Source organism: Pelophylax lessonae (genome assembly GCF_965119305.1).
Source record: "Pelophylax lessonae genome assembly, chromosome: 7".
Classification (NCBI taxonomy): Eukaryota; Metazoa; Chordata; class Amphibia; order Anura; family Ranidae; genus Pelophylax; species Pelophylax lessonae.
The window spans coordinates 279064414-279083043 of NC_138774.1; the positions used below are offsets into that span (position 1 = coordinate 279064414).

The following is an 18630-nucleotide window of genomic DNA, read 5'->3' on the forward strand; positions in this document are numbered from 1 at the left end:
GTGGATTACAGCTCCTAGGACACTGTGTGTCGGGATCTTACTGGGGATTGACAGTTGCATAGAGATGTAAGAGAACTGGTTGCTAAGGACTGCTCCGTGGGCTACAGCTGTGAAACCTTAGATATAGTTATATCCCCAGCTACCTCCAGAGAAGCTGACATTAAACTAGAGGGAAGCTATTTCATTTGCTGTTGCTGCTGGTTGTTTGGAAATATCCCATTACCCTAAACCCAGTGATGGCAAACCTTAGCACCCTAGATGTTTTGGAACTACATTTCCCATGATGCTCAACTACACTGCAGAATGCATGAGAATCATGGGAAATGTAATTTCAAAACATCTGGGGTGCCAAGGTTTGCCATCACTGCCCTAAACCCCTCCCCCGGTAAAGTTTTTTTGAGCAATAAATCCTAAAAACCCATCCCTTAGACTGAACTTTAATTGTTGGTGCGCTTGGGTGACTGGTGGCTGTTCTATTCAGAGAGAACCTGTCTGTGTTCAGTGGCCCCTTTCGGGCAGTTTTATAGCAGGGAATGGTTGGAACAATAAAAAAAAAACAAGAAGCACAGCCTTCTAAGTGTATCTGTTTATTCCTAAAACACATGTAATAAAATAGAGTTCACTCACACAGTGTGGAGATTGGGCTACCAAAGTTCATTGTCCTCCTCTGGATGTGCCATATGACAATCCCATGGTTCCTATAGATGTATTGGGGTTCGCTTCCTGCTAAATCCTAGTGAGCTGACAAATGCTTGCCTATGTATGGTATTAGCCTTGTGGGTGGGCAGCTCTGAGACTCCAGGAGTGGAGTAAGCCCCGAGATGGGAAGTCCAGAGATGTCAGCACAGTGTGGATGGAGATTGGGCTAGCAAAGTTCATTGTCCCCCTCCGCATGTGGCAGATGACAATCTCGTGGATCCTACAGATGTATCGGGGTCCATTTCCTGCTGAATCCTAGTGAGCTGACAAATGTTTGCCTGTGTATGGTATTAGCCTTGTGGGTGGGCAGCTCTAAGACTCGATGAGTAGAGTAATGCCTCGTACACACGCACCGATTGTTGGCCGTAAATTTTCGGCCAACATCCGATCGGCCGATGGTCGGCTTGTTAGTATGATGCTTCCGACAACCGACTGCGACTTTTCGGCCGAACAAAATCTGGTGTGCATGCTATAAAATTTTTGTTGGCCGTCAACAGAATGGCCGATTGTTCGTCAGTCAGTGCAGATTTCGGCAGACAAAAATCTGATGAGCAAGACTGGGCATGCTCAGAGAAGAAAAAACACACGGAAAGTAAACCATCACGTGACATCACTTCTGAAGTTGGTTGTTGTTGGCCGAAAAAATTTGTGTGCAGTCTAGAGCACATTTCAACCAACACAACAACACTGGACAAAAGTCGGCCGATCGGTCAGCCAACAATCGGTACGTGTGTACGAGGCTTAAGCCCCGAGATGGGAAGTCCAGAAATGTCAGCACAGTGTGGAGATTAGACTGTCACAGGAGAAGAGAACGGTGCAACTGTGTGCAATGGCCAGCTGTGACCAGGCTGGAACGCAAGCCGGAAATGTGACCAACCGGCATCTAGCCATGATGATGTCACACATGGGGCGGCAACATGTTTCGTAGCCTCTTAGCTCTTTCGTCAGACCGAAGGGTTGGAACGATGTTATGTTTTTACTGCTATCACTGGACATATTTAACGTTGCTGTTTGCCATGGGGACTATTTCTCCATGAAGGTAGAAAGTGAGAGGGAAAACAAACTTTTATGCTGCATTCACACCTCAGCGTTTTGAATTGTGGGCAGGTTTGCCGCGATTCTGCTCGCGAAATCGCAGAACGAACATTTGAGATGCCATTCCCCACCTAAAATTGGGGGGCTGTTCTTCTGCACAATAAATCATGCTGCAATCGCGACAACCCACAAAGTGTGAAGCTTGTCACCCACAAAAAGTTCAGGGGCTACTGTTGGGTGCCGCGATGCAGGCTGCCGCAATCACAGCGCAATTTACTGCAGCAAAACTGCACTGGGATTTTAGGTGCCATTCACGGGGACATGACCTCAAACCAGCAGGAGGGAAGTTCAAAACTAATTTTAGAAAGTATTATTTTACCAAAAGAGAAGTTGATGCTTAGAACAGACTACCAGCAGAGGTAGAGAGTCAGTCAACAGTAAGTGGATTCAAACATGCTGTTGGCATACGTGAGTGTTCCCAGTTGGGCCTTCTCCCACCTGGTTTGTTGTGAACTGTTTTACCTTTACAAGTTCTACTAATTGGACCTGGACTGTGTCTGTATTATAACCGACACACCACGCTGTACCCATCCAAACGTGAGCGCATAAGCCTACCCTCTTTGCCACCACACATATGCATTATGCGACAGCAATCGCTTTAAAATACTTTTGCAGGGCTATTTATCTTGTAAATCTTTGAGTACATCTGTTGTGTGTGAATGGTGGCAAAATTGAACGCCATTATGCTATTTTCTCTCCAGACTAAATGTAACTCTTCATACAGAATGCAGTGAATAGGGACAAATACTGCATTATGGTCCCTAAAGCTGACGATTATAGTAAATAAGCATTTATTACCTGTGACGATACTCACTGTCACTGGGAGTGAAAGACAGATACTTAAGGGACACAAAGAAAATGGTTTGGATAACTTCAAATGGGAGAGTAATATTTATCAACAATATCTCTCAAGAAATATGAAGATTTAATTCCACTTTACACTGTGAGACCTATAGCCTGTTGCCATGAAATCTGTGACACCTAAATAATCATAGCAATATTTAGATGGATACTCTATGTACTTTGATGTAGGACACAGACAGACTGTGATTGGCCTTGTCCTATTGTCTGTTTTGAGGTGCGATGTGGATTGTGTTAAGTCTGCCTGTCCCATTGTTAAATGTTAATGATCTCACCTTGTTCTGTCCAAATGGCTAGATAATTAGTTCAGGTTAATTCTGTTTCTGTATACAATTCCATCTGCATATGATGATGTAATCACTCAGCTGACCTGATAGTGTATATAATGTGTATGAGTAGGTTCAATAAACAGTTCATACCTTCAATCTAGAGTCCTGTCTCTTATTGGGGGAATCTGCTACAAGGGGTTGCTATGCTCTTCATACTCCCTTAATCACTAAGCTCCTGTAAGAGCTTGTTCCTGTTCCTGCTTCACTCTGGGGAAAGACAGGTTCACCCACTGGAACCTGGAGCCTTGTCGTAGGTCCAGGGTAGGTGAGACCCCAACCAAGCTGCTGAGGTTCGTGGGGTCTGCGGTGGTTATGGTGTCTGGTGAAGTGCTTGGAGCCCTCGGTAAGCACTAGGAGCATCCGTCAACGGAGGTACCCCAGTCGGGTGCCAGTTGATCCGTTACATTACCTATGATCATAAGCTCCATCTAGTGGCCAAAATGTGGTATTTTCTTGATTTTCGCTATTCTGTATAATTAAGTAACATTGAACCTGAAGAGAAAATAGCCTGTTAACATTGGTTTATGCCACTGATTCACACAAAACAAATGTACAAATTGAAAAGCTCTGCCCATTTTTTTTTTTTTTTATAAATAAACTCTTTAAAGTTATGTTGTGCATTTTAGGTAAAGCAAGAAAAAAAAAATCACTTACCCAGCCAATGTTCTCCTGTCAGCTTTCCAAATCCGTCTCTGTACTGTTCCCATCCACGGAAAAAATTCACAGAGCCATCGTCCCTTCTCTGGAAAACCTAAAACCAAAGTATAGGCAGGTTACATGGCTTTTAAGGTCCAAATTTTAAAGATTACTTGGCTGTAGGGGGCATCGCATGTGTTGCTCTGGGGATTGGTCCTGCCCTGATTTAAGTCCCACTACAACCTATCTACATCTAGCTACCAGTGATTGTCCCACAGGCCCTCCTAGTATTGCCAGGATGATATACACTATATTGTCAAAAGTATTGGGACGCCTGCCTTTACACGCACATGAACTTTAATAGCTTCCCAGTCTTAATCTGTAGGGTTCAATATTAGGTTGGCCCACCCTTTGCAGCTATAACAGCTTCATTCATCTGGGAAAGCTGTCCACAAGGTTTAGGAGTGTGTCTATGGGAATGTCTGACCGCATGGCCCTGACGTGTTTTGTCCTAATGGATGTGGTCACCGCGTGCGTTACATGCGTTTTCCGGTGTTTCTTACTTTTGGGCTCCAGCTGAGCTACTTCATTCCTAGTTGGATACATTTGCGTTGATTCAGTGGAGGTTTGCCTTTGGTTTTGACATCCTGAATGATCCTTGGCTATGTATGATTGAGGCTTTTTTTTCTACTGTAATGGTCGCAACGCCATCTGTTGAGTGTCCAATCTTTCTGGTGGTGGCAGTGATTCACAATGGATTTATTTTACTGCACCTTTAAGTGACAGCTATGTCACCTGTGATTGTCGTCTTGGACACCCAGTTATATGGACTCTTTTAAAACAACTTATGTGTTTGTGTTAGTGCGCTACACCTTTCTATCTGGGAATATTATCAGCTTGGCTTTAAAGAGATTTAGTTTAAGGAAGTGGTGCGACATCCATGCAGATACGAGCAGGGCTGCTGCTAGGGGGGACCATCGGTCCTCTTGTAAGGGGCCCGAGCACACAGGGGGGCCACACAGGGAGGGGGATTAGTAATGAACAACATTTACAGAAATATTCCTCCAGCAGCTGAAAGCTGATCTTTCCCCCTCTCCCTGCTGCCAGATTTTATCTGCTGAGAAAGAGATAGTTGTCCCTCACTAACCCCTCTCCCTGTGAGGGCCCCCCTCTCCCAGCCCTGGCTCCAATGTTAGCTCTGCTCCTGAGTTTATCTCTGTAACTTTGTTTCTCTCCCTGCAGTTCTTCCTATACTTCTTGTCCCAGCCTGTATATTTTCTTCATCTCTCTTCCCCCATTGCTCTGTCTTCCTGACACAGTCACAGCTGATCAGCTGCATTCCCATAGGGTGAAGAATTTACTGTTACACCAGTTCCATAGCTGCCTGCTATCTTGTCCCAGTGCAGTTTAATGTGCTTTATGTAGCTGGGCTTCCCCCAGACTGCTTCCTGACCTATGCAACTTTGCTTCTTCTCCCCTTTACTGTCAGTTCCCTCTGCAAATCCATGTATCAACTCCTATTTACCCATTTACTAACTGATCTGGCAGTAGTAAACTCATTTTTTTTATCTTGTATCTACAGGTAAGAGGTAAGTGAGTGTAGCCATACCCCTGCCCTCCAGCAGACTGATGGGCAGAGACCCTGTGCTGACCACTGAATAAAAATCAAATATACGGTAAAGCCATGCTTTCTATGGATGGACTTGTGCTGATCAGCTGCATTCCCATGGGGTGAAGAATTTACTGTTACATCGGTTCCATAGCTGCTTGTTCTCTTGTCCCAGTGCAGTTTTTTATGCGCTTTATGTAGCTGGGCTTCCCACTTCTCTCCCCCAGACTGCTTCCTGACCTATGCAACTTTGCTTCTTCTCCCCTTCACTGAGTTCCCTCTGCAAATCCATGTATCAACTCCTTCTATTTACCCATTTACTAACTGATCTGGCAGTAATAAACTCAATTTTTTATCTTGTATCTACAGGTAAGCGAGTGTTGCCATACCCCTGCCCTCCAGCAGATTGATGGGCAGAGACCCTGTACTGACCACTGAATAAAAATCTAATATACGGTAAAGCCATGCTTTCTGTGGATGGGCTTGAGTTGACACATTGGAATGCTTTTTAGATACCACAGCGTGCTCTATATTTAGTGACTTCACATAAGCTTTAAAATTACAGGTTTGCAGGGAAAAATATAAAAGCAGGATCAACATCTACCTTTCCACTTTGCTGTATTCTCTCTGTTACAAAATGACAGGTGCACTTTTAAAAGCATTGCATGAACAGCAAAAAGCAATCAAAGCTTTTCACTAGCAACAACAGAAACACAAAGATTATTCGTAACCATTTCCTGTTTCGTTATGAACCAATATATAATTGCCCTTCTTCAGAAAGCACTCCAATCTAATAGAAGAAAAGGGTTATTTTTAACAGCTTCCGGGCCGCTGGCCGCACATTTACTGCGGCAGGCTGGTCCTCCTGGGCGAACCGACGTAGCCCTATGTCGGTCGCGCACTTGGTGCTGGGGGGCAAGCGTGCCTCGCCGGCAGTGCGCTCCCTCCCCCACTAGGCAGTGGGGATGCTGACACACGGGACTGGCGGCCGTGATTGCCGCCGGGCACCCGCGATCGCTCCCTGCTGAGAAAGAACGACGGTCAGCTGTTGTAAACACAGCCGACCGTTCTTCTCTCTGAAATTATCATAGAGCGCCTGTGATCCTTCTATATAGGATTGCAGGTCTCTGTGGTCATTTCACAAGTCCCTCCCCCATACAGTTTGAAAACACCCCCTAGGCTCACATTTAACCCTTTGATCACCCACTAGTTTAAGCCCTTCCCTACCAGTGTCATTAGTACAGTGACAGTGCATATTTTTAGCACTGATTACTGTAGTAATGTCACTGGTTCCCCCCAAAAGTGTCAAAAATGTCATGTCTCTGTGTTGGTTCCACAAGCTCATCCCCCTCATAGTTAGGAAACACCCCCTAGGCCGGTGATGGCGAACCTTAGCAGTCCAGATGTTTTGGAACTACATTTCCCATGATGGTCATGCACTCTGCAGTGTAGCTGAGCATCATGGGAAATGTAGTTCCAAAACATTTGGGGTGCCAAGGTTCGCCATGACTGCTCTAGGCTCACACTTAACCATTTGATCGCCCCCTGAGTCAACCCCTTCCCTGCCAGTGTCATTAGTACAGTAACAGTGCATATTTTAGCACTGATTACTGTAGTAATGTCACTGGTCCCCCCCAAAAGTGTAAAAAATGTCAGTTAGGGGTCCGATCTGTGCGCCGCAATGTCGCAGTCCCGCTAAAAATCGCTGATCGCTGCCATTACTAGTAAAAAATAAATAAAAAATAAAAAGGATATAAATCTTACCCCTAGTTTGTAGACGTAATAGCTTTTGCGCAAACCAATCAAAATACGCTTATTGCGTTTTTTGTTGTTTTTGTTTTAACAAAAATATGTAGCAGAACACAAATTGGTCTAAAAGGATGAAAAAATGTGATTTTTATTTATTTATTTTTTGGGAATGTTATATAGCCGAATGTGAAAAATATATATTTTTTTTCAGAATTGTTGCTCTTTTTTTGTTTATAGTGCAAAAAATAAAAATCGCACAGGTGATCAAATACCACCAGCTCTATTTCTGGGAAAAAAAGGACAGCAATTTTATTTAGGTATAGCATCGGATGACCGCGCAATTGTCAAAGTAACGCAGTGCCGAATCGCAAAAAATGGCCTGGTCATTAAGGGGGGCAAATCCTTCCGGTCCAGAATTGGTTAAGCTGGCCATAGATGGATCGAAATTAAAATGAATTAAAATGTGTATATACAGTGAGGGGAAAAAAAGTATGTGAGCCCCTGCTGATTTTGTACGTTTGCCTGCTGACAAAGAAATGATCAGTCTATAATTTTAATGGTAGGATTATTTTACCAGTGAGAGACAGAAAAACAGCAAAAATATCCAGAAAAACACATTTCAAAAAAGGTTTACATTTTTTTGCATTTTAATGAATAAAATAAGTATTTGACCCCTTCCTAAAACATGACTTAGTACTTGGTGGAGAAACCCTTGTATGGAAGCACAGAGGTCAGACATTTCTTGTAGTTGGCCACCAGGTTTGCACACATCTCAGGAGGGATTTTGTCCCACTTGCAGATCCTCGCCAAGTCTTGAAGGTTTCCAGGCTGACCTTAGGTAACTCAAACTTCAGCTCCCTTTACATATTTTCTATGGGTTTGGGGACTGGCTAGGCCACTCCAGGTCCTTAATGTTCTTCTTCTTGAGCCACTCCTTTTTTGCCTTGGCTGTGTGTTTTGGGTCATTGTCATGCTGGAATACCCATCCACGACCCATATTCAATGCCCTGGCTGAGGGAAGGAGGTTCTCACGCAAGATTGATGGTACATGGCCCCGTCCATCGTCCCTTTGATGCGGTGAAGGTGTCCTGTCCCCTAAAAACATACCCAAAGCATAATGTTTCCATCTTCATATTTGATGGTGTTCTTTGGGTCATAGGCAGAATTCCTCCTCCTCCTCCAAACACGGCGAGTTGAGTTGATGCCAAAGAGCTCAATTTTGGTCTCATCTGACCACACTTTCACCCAGTTCTCCTCTGAATCATTCAGATTTTCATTAGCAAACTTTATATGGGCCTGTACATGTGCTTTCTTGAGCAGGGTGACCTTGCGGGCGCTGCAGAACTTCAGTCCTTTAGGGCGTAGTGTGTTACCAATTTTTTTTCTCGGTGACTATGGTCCCACCTGCCTTGAGATCATTGACAAGATTCTCCCGTGTAGTTCTGGGCTGATTTCTCACCGTTCTCATGATTATTGAAACTCCTGAAGGTGAGCTCTGGCATGGATCCCCAGACCGAGGGAGATTGACAGTTATTTTGTGTTTTTTCGATTTGCGAAAAATCACACCCACTGTTGTCACCCTCTCACCAAGCTGCTTGGCGATGGTCTTGTAGCCCATTCCAGCCTTGTGCAGGTCTACAATCTTGTCCCAGATATCCTTGGACAGCTCTTTGGTCTTGGCCATGGTGGAGACATTGGAATCTGATTGATTGCTTCGGTGGACAGGTCCCAGCTTCCTTTAAGATCATTGACAAGATTCTCCCGTGTAGTTATGGGCGGATTCCTCACTGTTCTCATGATCATAGAAACTCCATGAGGTCAGATCTTGCATGGAGTCCCAGACTGAGGGAGAGTGACAGTTATTTTGTGTTCCTTCCATTTACAAATAATCGCACCCACTGTTGTCACTCTCTCACCAAGCTGCTTGGCGATGGTCTTGTAGCCCATTCCAGCCTTGCTTGGCGATGGTCTTGTAGCCCATTCCAGCCTTGCTTGGCGATGGTCTTGTAGCCCATTCCAGCCTTGTGTAGGTCTACAATCTTGTCCCAGACATCCTTGGACAGCTCTTGGCCATGGTGCAGAGATTGGAATCTGATTGATTGCTTCAGTGGACAGGTGTCTTTTATACAGGTAACAATCTGAGATAAGGGGGCGTGGCCTGAAGCTTCATGTGAGCAGACGTGCGTGAGCTCCTCTCTCCCGGCATTAACGGTTTCTTCTCATCCTGTGACCCGATACTCACCGCATCTCCGTTCCAGTGTGCCTGCCTACTTACCGTGCCTCTCTGCCGCCATGTCTCCACCGTCCAAACGCTCCGAGGCCGCTGCCAAACTCGATCGTTTCCGCCGCCAGGAAGACGGCGCGCAGGCCCAAGATGGCGGCGATCCACCCTCCGCTCCGGATCCGGCCGAGCGCTCCTTGGACAGCGGTAAGATCCTGGAGGCTATCTCCCACTGTCAGGCCACTCTTACCTCCAAAATCGAGGAGGTTAAGGTGGATATTTCACTGATCCGCCAGGACATGCAGACGCTCAGGGGGCGGATTACCGAGGTGGAGGATCGCTTGGGTGTTGTGGAGGATGAACTCCCCCCGGTTCGTACCTCGGTGGAACAGGCCTCCAGGGACATTGCACAACTTTATGCTAAACAGGACGATATGGAAAATCGTGCTAGGCGGAACAACATCCGTTTTATCGGTCTCCCTGAGGGATCGGAGGGCACCGACCCAGCCACCTATCTGGAGAACCTGTTGGTCACTACCTACAGCCGAGCCGCCTTTTCCCAGGCTTTTGTGGTGGAAAGAGCCCACAGGATGCCAGCGAAGCGACCCCCCCAGGGTGCCCCTCCTAGGGTCTTTATTGCACGCTTCCTTAACTACAGAGACCGGGATGCTGTGCTTCGCCTTGCCCGGGAAAAGGGCAACATCCCCTTGGACAATCACACTGTTATGGCATTCCCCGATTTCTCGGCTGCTGTTCAGAAGCAGCGCAGCCAGTTTACTGAGGTCAAGCGCCGGCTGCGTGTCCGCAATCTCAAATACTCCATGCTGTACCCTGCGAGGCTACGTGTGGTGGCCGAAGACAGAGTGCGGTTCTTTGAGGATCCTGATTCCGCCGTGGCTTGGCTTGATGGCCTCCACTGAATAAGTGCTCTGCTGCCTGTTTGTATGCTTGATGTCCCTTTGCCCTGATGTTCCTGTTTTCCGCCGGGGTCTCTGCCTGCAGTCCTTACCGTTCCCCGATGGATTTGACTCTATGGACATGCCTCTCTGTTGCGGGACGCGGGATTCCCTGCCTGGCTGAGTCTTGAGTGGCATCTCTGTATGTATTTTTCCCCCATTGATGCGGACCCCCTCCCCTGTGGCTGTTCTGCACCCCCGCCCGCCGGACATACCTCTCTGCTACCTGACTTTGCTCTTCAAACTGGTTCGGGTGTGGGTGTTGGGTGGCACTGGGGTTCCGAGGGGGCCTGCTGCATTCACTGCTGCTCCCCTGAGCCTCCTACACCCCCTAAGTTCGGATTACTGACTGCTTACAGCCCGGGTTGCACATAGCTCACGCTGTGGGTTTTTTTCTATCTGCTGTCTCACACTGTTATAGGGCCCTGGTCGTGGGCTCTCCCTTCGGAGAATATTCGCCCCCGTTCCCCCCTGTATTGGGGGCTGTTATTTTTGTTAAGTTTGATACCCCAGCGGGCGACCCGTGGCCCTTTTTGGGTCGGCTCGACCCGCTGGCGTTTCTCATACCTATGCAACTGTCTGTTTTTTTATTGTTTGTTCTGGGTTGATGCTCCCACGTGTTGGGGTTTGTGTGGAGCCGGGTGGACGGGTGGGGTTACTGTATTTGAGCTGTGTGTGCCCCTATTCTGGGGCTTTTGTTTGGGTTCACTTTTATATGTATTTCTTTATATGCCATGCACTGTCACATTTGTTTGTCACATGTGGTTGGGGGGGGGTGTACTGCCTGCGCTGGGGGTCCTGCTGCTCCTGCCCATTCCCGTTTTGTCCTTGTTACTATGGCCTCCCTGAAAATCCTTACTTGGAACGTCCGTGGGGTGCGGGACAAGATTAAACGCTCTGTTGTCCTGTCCTATCTGAAAGATCAGCGTGCGGATATTATGGTCTTGGTTGAAACGCACGCGGATGACGGCTTGCTCCGAGCTCTCCGTCGCCCGTGGATTGGATGGTCGTTCCACGCTACCTATTCCTCGTACTCGAGGGGGGTTTCCCTACTTATTTCCAAATCCATTTCTTTCCAGGTGCGGGATGTGCTCACGGACCCTCAGGGCAGGTATGTTTTTGTTAGAGGGGTAATTGGTGGTCGGGAGGTACTGCTCCTGGCGTGGTACGTGCCACCCCCCTATGCTGCCTCTCTCCTCACAGTGGGTTTTGACTTCATGGCTCGATTTCCCTCCCTCCCGGCAATTTGGTTAGGGGATTTCAATATGGTATCCAATACTGTACTGGACAGACAGAGTGCCTCCTTAGTGGATGATGCCCCTGTACCCAATACTAGATTTAGTAGACTGCTTACTGACTTTGACTTGGTCGATACCTGGAGACATCTTTACCCCTCCACCCGTGCCTATTCTTGCTATCCTGCCTCCCACTCCTCCATGTCGAGAATTGACTCCATTTGGCTCTCGCGCTCGCTGACGCCTGGCCTGCGGGCTGCGGGGTTTGGGCCCCGCTTGCTCTCCGACCATGCCCCTTACTGGGTGTCGCTGTCATCCTTCCCTGGCCCTCCGCGGAGCCACTGGCGCCTGAATCCTTTCTGGCTCTCTGTGGTCCCGGGTTTGGACAGCCTTGGGGAGGAATGGACGCACTTTTTTGCTAATAACGACCTCACCACCTCGCCCCTGTTGGTGTGGGAGGCGTTCAAACTTCATGCTAGGATGCTATTGTCAGAGCGCATATCCAGGTTCAAGCCGTCTTCGCGGGTGGAGTTCTCCTCCGCGGAGCACCGACTTGCGGAACTTGAGAGTCGCTACGCCCTTGCTCCTTCCCCGGAGTTGCTTGCGGACTTGAATCTACAGACACGGGCGATGGAACAGCTGTGTCGGGAACGTGCGAATCGCAAGCTTTTTTTTTGTAAACAGCGGACGTTTGAATCCGGTGAGAAAGCCGGTAAGCTTCTTGCTTATTTGGCTCACCTACACGAGAGGCCCCCGGTTGTAATTAACCTTCGTCGTCTTACCACTGGGGATCCGGCTGATCCCTCTGCGGTTGCGGAAGAATTTGCATCTTTTTTTCGGGACGTCTATACGTCTAAAGTGGAGTACCCTCCTTCGGATCTCTCGGCTCTGCTTGACACTATCTCATTTCCTACCCTATCCCCCGAGCAGGCGTCTGCCCTTGACGCCCCCCTATCAGTGGGTGACATAGTTGAGGCCCTCTCCTGTTTTGCGCGGGCTAAGGCTCCAGGGTCGGATGGTCTCCCTGCCGAGTTTTATTCCCTGTACTCGGAGACCTTGGCCCCCAAACTCCTAGAGGTTTATAACGCCATGTTTGAAGCTTCTGCCGCCCCGTCGTCCATGGGTGAAGCTTTGATTGTCCTTATACCCAAGCCCGGAAAAGACCCCACGTTGCCTGAGTCCTATCGCCCCATCTCACTCCTTCAGTGTGACATTAAGATCCTGGCTAAGATACTTGCCCTGCGACTTAACAAGGTCATTCACTCTCTCATACACTCAGATCAAACGGGCTTCATGCCATCCAAGAACACGGCATGTAATACACGGCGTCTGTTCATGAATGTACAGGCGACGCATGATCTGGTGCAGAGGCGTAACTAGAACCTTCAGGGCCCCGGTGCAAGAAACCATGAAGGGCCCCCTGGACCCCTGGCACCCTGGGGCCCTTTATTCTAGTTGCGGGGCCCTTTATTACGGTGAGGGAAGGGAGAATTCTGAAGGAGGGGCAGCACAGAAGGGGGGGACCAGGGGAGCACACAGGGGCCCAGAGACAGCAGAACACAAGTATACTGGATAGGAGAAGTGGCGGGGGCAGCGTACAGAGGAACTAATCTCCTCCATTTTCCTCCTGCAGCTACAGAAGGAAAAAGGAGGACAGTGATTTCTCTACATGCTGCCCCCGCCGCCCCTCCTATTCAGGTGTACAGGGGAGCCACATGGGCCCCCTTGAGCATGGGGCCCGGTTGCGATTGCAACCCCTGCAACCCCTGTAGTTACGCCCCTGATCTGGTGGGTACCCGGGTGCTGGTGTCCTTGGATGCTGCCAAGGCCTTTGACTCGGTGGAGTGGCACTACTTATGGCAATGTCTGGGGCGCTTTGGTTTTGGGCCTAAATTTGTGAAGTGGTTGACCATCCTCTACCATCGCCCTTGCGCCAGAGTAGTGGCAAATGCACACACCTCCGGGTCGTTCCCCCTTTCTAGGGGAACTCGACAGGGTTGCCCGATCTCCCCACTGCTATATGCGCTGGCGGTCGAGCCCCTGGCCATTGCCATACGTGCACACCCGGATGTTGTTGGCCTTGGTCGCGGCGATCACGTTGATAAGATCGGATTATACGCCGACGATATGATCCTCTACCTAGCTGACCCTGGCCCCTCCCTATCTAGAGTCCTGGACCTTATCACTACTTTCGGCGGGTTCTCCGGCCTGTCCATTAATTGGGATAAGTCGCAAATTTTGTCCCTGGATGTTTTTGCCCAATCGCAGGATCAATCCCTCCTCCCCTTACTTCGCGTTTCTACGCTTAAACATTTGGGGGTGCAGGTATCCCGTACCCTTGCTGATTATATCGCTCTTAATATTGAGCCTCTGTACGCCCTAGTTAAGCATAAGACCCAACTATGGTCCCGTCTTCCCGTTGGCGTAATGGGCCGTGTAAATTTGATTAAAATGGTCCTCCTACCTAAAATTCTCTATGTTTTATGGCACTCCCCTGTGTATATCCCTTACAAATATTTCGCAATTCTTGAACGTTTACTGAAAACTTTTGTGTGGGGTCCCAGTAGACACAAGCTGGCGTGGCGTCACGCTCAGAAGCCGACTGCTCTGGGAGGGCTTGCTGTTCCGGATTTTGGGGCGTACTACCTTGCGTCGCAGTTATCCCACTTCTATCACGTCAATGCATTGGATGCTCCCAGATATATGGCCCTGGCCTGCCCCCCAGTACTGACCTCGAGTCCTCACCCCTTCTGTGATATTCTCCGAGGCGCGGGTGGGCCTTCAAGTGCCCAGGTGACGAGTGCTGTCTCTTCTCACTATAGGAGGATATGGGATTTGGCGCTATCCAGGACTGGTGACCCGCTGTTCCACGCTAAAACTCCCTTGTGGTTCAATAGACACTTACCTGAATTACTACAACTACCGGACCCTGGACTGTGGATGGCCAGGGGGGTCGTGTATCTCTCCCATGTATTGCGGGGGGGAGCACTTAGACCCTTCTCCCAGTTACGGACTGACTTTGACCTTCCCCCCTCCATGTATTATCGGTATTATCAACTTCGCCATGCCCTTCACGCTCAGTTTGGGGGCCGTTACCCGGACTTGCCCACTGTTGACCTGTTGGATGTCCTGACTGGTTCTGACTCCCGTAAACTTATCTCCCTTTTATATGAGATGCTGACAACCAAAACGGCCACGGCCCTGGCGTTCAGTGTTCGCCCTCGCTGGACTGACGATGTTGGAGACCTTGACGATGATGATTGGACGGAGGCTCTTGGGGCCTGTAAGCTTGTCTCGCCCAAGCTGTCTGACAGATTGACACAGGTGTATATATTACATAGAGCGTACCTCTCTCCTGACAGAATAGCCAGATTCGTTCCCTCCAGAGACCCGGTGTGCCCCAAGTGTTTGTTGTCACCAGGCACCTTTGGACATCTGTTGTGGCACTGTCCTCGTATCCAGGGCTTCTGGGTGCAGGTGGTTCGCTTCCTGCACGACCGTATGGGGGCTCCTGTCACACTAGATCCTAGGGTCTGCCTGCTGGGTATTATACCTGATGAGGACGTTGATAAATACACCGTAAAATTCCTACATGAAACCCTCTTTAGCGCAAGAAAACTGATTGCCCGCACGTGGATACAGTCCGTCTGGCCTGATCTAGCTATGTGGAAGGCTGACATCAATCAATCCTTGTCCTACAAGAAAGTCATATATACTAACCGGGGTTCTCTTGGCAGTTATCATAGGGTTTGGGACAGGTGGCTTCAGTCCTCTGACACCTGTTCTCCTGGGTGATCTCTGGGATTGGGGTGAACCTTGTGTACCCTGCTTATACTCACGGACGCTATGGGATGGGGTTTCAGTTATACTTGCTGTTATACTTGCCTATGTGCGATGCTATTTCCCCCATGGACCTGTATTTTGTTTTTTTTCTTTTTCCTGCCTGATTTCTGTACCTTATGTGACAATGTTGTATTATATACTGCTGATGTGACGTGACCTGGTGTGCTGACTGCATATGTTTGTTTTGTTGTTATTATGTGAACCCAATAAACGTTTGTTTTCCAAAAAAAAAACAAAAACAATCTGAGATAAGGAGCACTCCCTTTAAACACTTAAGCCCCGGAAGATTTTACCCCCTTCCTGACCATGGCCTATTTTGTGATTCGGCACTGCATGACTTTAACGGACAATTGCGCGGTCGTACGACGCTGTACCTAAACAAATTTGATGTCCTTTTTTCCCACAAACAGAGCTTTCTTTTGGTGGTATTTGATCACCTGTGCGATTTTTTGATCATGCTCTATAAACAAAAAAAGAGCGACAATTTTGCAAAAATAACAATATTTTTCAAATTTTTTTATATGAAATTCCCCCAAAAAAATGTAAAAATCAAAATTTTTTAACATTTTAAACCAATTTGTTTTCTGCTACATATGTTTGGTAAAAAAAAAATCGCAATAAGCGTATTTTGATTGGTTTGCGCAAAAGTTATTGCGTTTACTAAGGTAAAGATTTTTGTTATTTTTTTTTTAGCGATTAATGGCGGCGATCTGCGATTTTTTTTTTTGTGGGACTGCAACATTGCGGCGGACAGATCGGACCCTTGACTGACATTTTTGACACTTTTGGGGTTACCAGTGACATTACTACAGTAATCAGTGCTATACATATGCACTGTTACTGTAAAAATGACACTGGCAGGGAAGGGGTTAACTTTATTAGTGATGTAGTGGCTAAGTGTGTCCCTAGGGGCGTGATTCTAACTATGCAGGGATGTGGCTTTTCATGTAACCACAGAGATCTACGATCCTACATAGCAGTACCGTATGATCTCTGCTGTTACACAGGGAAGAATGACAGGCGGCTTTGTTTACATTAGCCGCCTGCCTTTCTCCCTCTGCAACGGAGGATCACGGGTGGCCGGCAGACATCGGGTCCGCCGGGCACACACGCGGGGGTGTCCGTGAGCGAGGGCGGGACCGCCTCCGCCCCCTAGAGCCTCACAGGCGAGCGACGTAGTCCTATTTCGCTTTGCCTGTGAGGGGCTGACTGCCGCAGTAAATATACTGACGGCAGTCGGCAAGTGGTTAAGTGAGTGCTCCTAATCTCAGCTTGTTACCTGTAGAGAAGACACCTGGGAGCCAGAAGTCTTGCTGATTGATAGGGGATCAAATACTTTTTACACTCCTTAAAATGCAAATCAATTTTTAACTTTTTTGAAATACGTTTTTCTGGATATTTTTGTTGTTGTTCTGTCTCTCACTGTTAAAATAAACCAACCATTAAAATTATAGACTGATCATTTCTTTGTCAGTGGGCAAACATACAAAAGCAGCAGGGGATCACATACTTTTTTTTCCCTCACTGTAGCTATTTGCCTGGAGATCAAGTTGAAATCTCAATATCTAGTGAATAAAAAAAAAAAATAAACTTTATATATCAGGGCTTATACACAGGGGGCCTAGAAGCATCTGAGATAGATAGCACAGACGGATTATAACGCTGCCCCCGTAGAAATGTAATATGATTTCAGAGGGAGTGATGGGCGATTTGCAGGGAATATTACATGGCATGGGCCGTGAGATACATTGCTGGACAAGCCTTGTACACGGACGGGAAGGTTCTAAATCTGATCTTCGTGCTAGACTAATCGGAATTTTCTATGGCAATCCCCCCCCCCCCCCCCCCCCAGCGCTGTCACACCACTAGAACTATCTATAAAAGGTGTAAAGGGAATTATGTATCAAAGATCTCCAGGAGCAAAGCCAGCCCTGCATTTATCAAAGAAAATAATCTCGCTGCGTGTCAGCTGCAGTCGTTTCCTTGATTTATCAAACGCTGCTCTCTCTTCCATTTAGTACCTGGGGACAGTTGATAGAGAGTCCCAGGCGGGCAGGCGGGTATAGGGTTAAGAGGTTTATAGAGTTTAAACGTGTTTTACATTGATGTTCATGTCCCAGAAGATTGTGGCAGCTAAGAGGAGGAGGGGGGGGGATAGCGTGGCGAATATTCAATCACACAGGTGTCCCAGGCTGAAAGAGGAAAGCCCTGATTAATCTAAGCTGACCTTGTACGGCTGATGTAGGGCGCATCTGTGGTGTTGTGTACAAGAAAAAGACGGGGAAAAGGCCAGACTGGGGCAAGCAAGGAGACAAGCCAAAGATCCAGAAAACTAGGGCATGGGAACCACTTAAAAATAGGGCATGGGAGCCATTATCCAAACCAAATCTGCCTTGTGGATACAACCAAAACAACAAAAGGAAGAAGAGACACCCCAAAGATAGTAGGACTTTATAGGAAACCACTGATTAATCTCACAAAAACGTACAATCTTAGATAATGGGCCTTAGATAGTTACATAGTTAGTGAGGTTGAAAAAAGACATCAGTCCATCCAGTTCAACCTATGATGTGTGTGTGTGTTTGCTGTTAACCGTACATTGTATACCCCTGTATGTTGTACATTGTATACCCCTGTATGTTGTACATTGTATACCCCTGTATGTTGTGGTCTTTAAGGTGCCCATCTAATAGTTTTTTGAAACTATCGATGCTCCCTGCTGATACCACTGCTTGTGGAAGAGAATTCCACATCCTTACCGCTCTTACAGTGAAGAACCCCTTATGTACTTTAAGGTTAAACCACCTTTCCTCTAGTTTTAGTGAGTGGCCACATGTCTTATTGTATTCCCTTTCTCTGAATAGTTTGTTCCTTATGCTAGGGTCACCAGTACAGTATTTGTACATTGATATCATATCCCCCCCTCAATCGTCTCTTCTCCAGAGAGAATAAGTTCAGTGCTTGTAGTCTTTCCTCATAGCTGATGCCCTCCATTCCCCTAATTATTTTTGTTGACCTTCTCTGGACTCTTTCCAGTTCCAGCACATCCTTCCTGAGGACCGGTGCCCAGAACTGGACAGCATACTCCAGATGTGGCCGGACCATAGTCTTGTAGAGTGGGAGAATAATCTCTTTATTTCTGGAGTGAATCCCCTTTTTTATACATCCCAGTTTTCTGTTGGCTTTGCTTGCAGCGGCTTGGCATTGCATGCCACTGCCAAGCCTGTTGTCTACCAGTACCCCCAGGTCCTTTTCCATCCTAGACTTACCCAGAGTTTCCCCCCCTAGTGAGTAGCTTGCTTTCTGGTTTCTGGCACCCAGGTGCATTACTTTACATTTTTCAACATTAAACCTCATCTGCCATGTAGTTGCCCACCCCGTTATTTTGTTCAGGTCA

The 18630-nt window shown here is 47.6% G+C and overlaps 1 protein-coding gene across 2 annotated transcripts in view; it reads right to left on the reverse strand.

Moving 5' to 3' along the window:
• The window catches only part of FIBCD1 (fibrinogen C domain containing 1), a 503247-nt gene that overhangs the window by 39021 nt on the left and 445596 nt on the right, over window positions 1–18630 (reverse strand). For both annotated transcript variants that reach the window (XM_082263080.1, XM_082263081.1), the window contains exon 6: window positions 3639–3735. In XM_082263080.1, the coding sequence (XP_082119206.1) occupies window positions 3639–3735 (97 nt within the window). The remainder of the gene's footprint in view (window positions 1–3638; window positions 3736–18630) is intronic.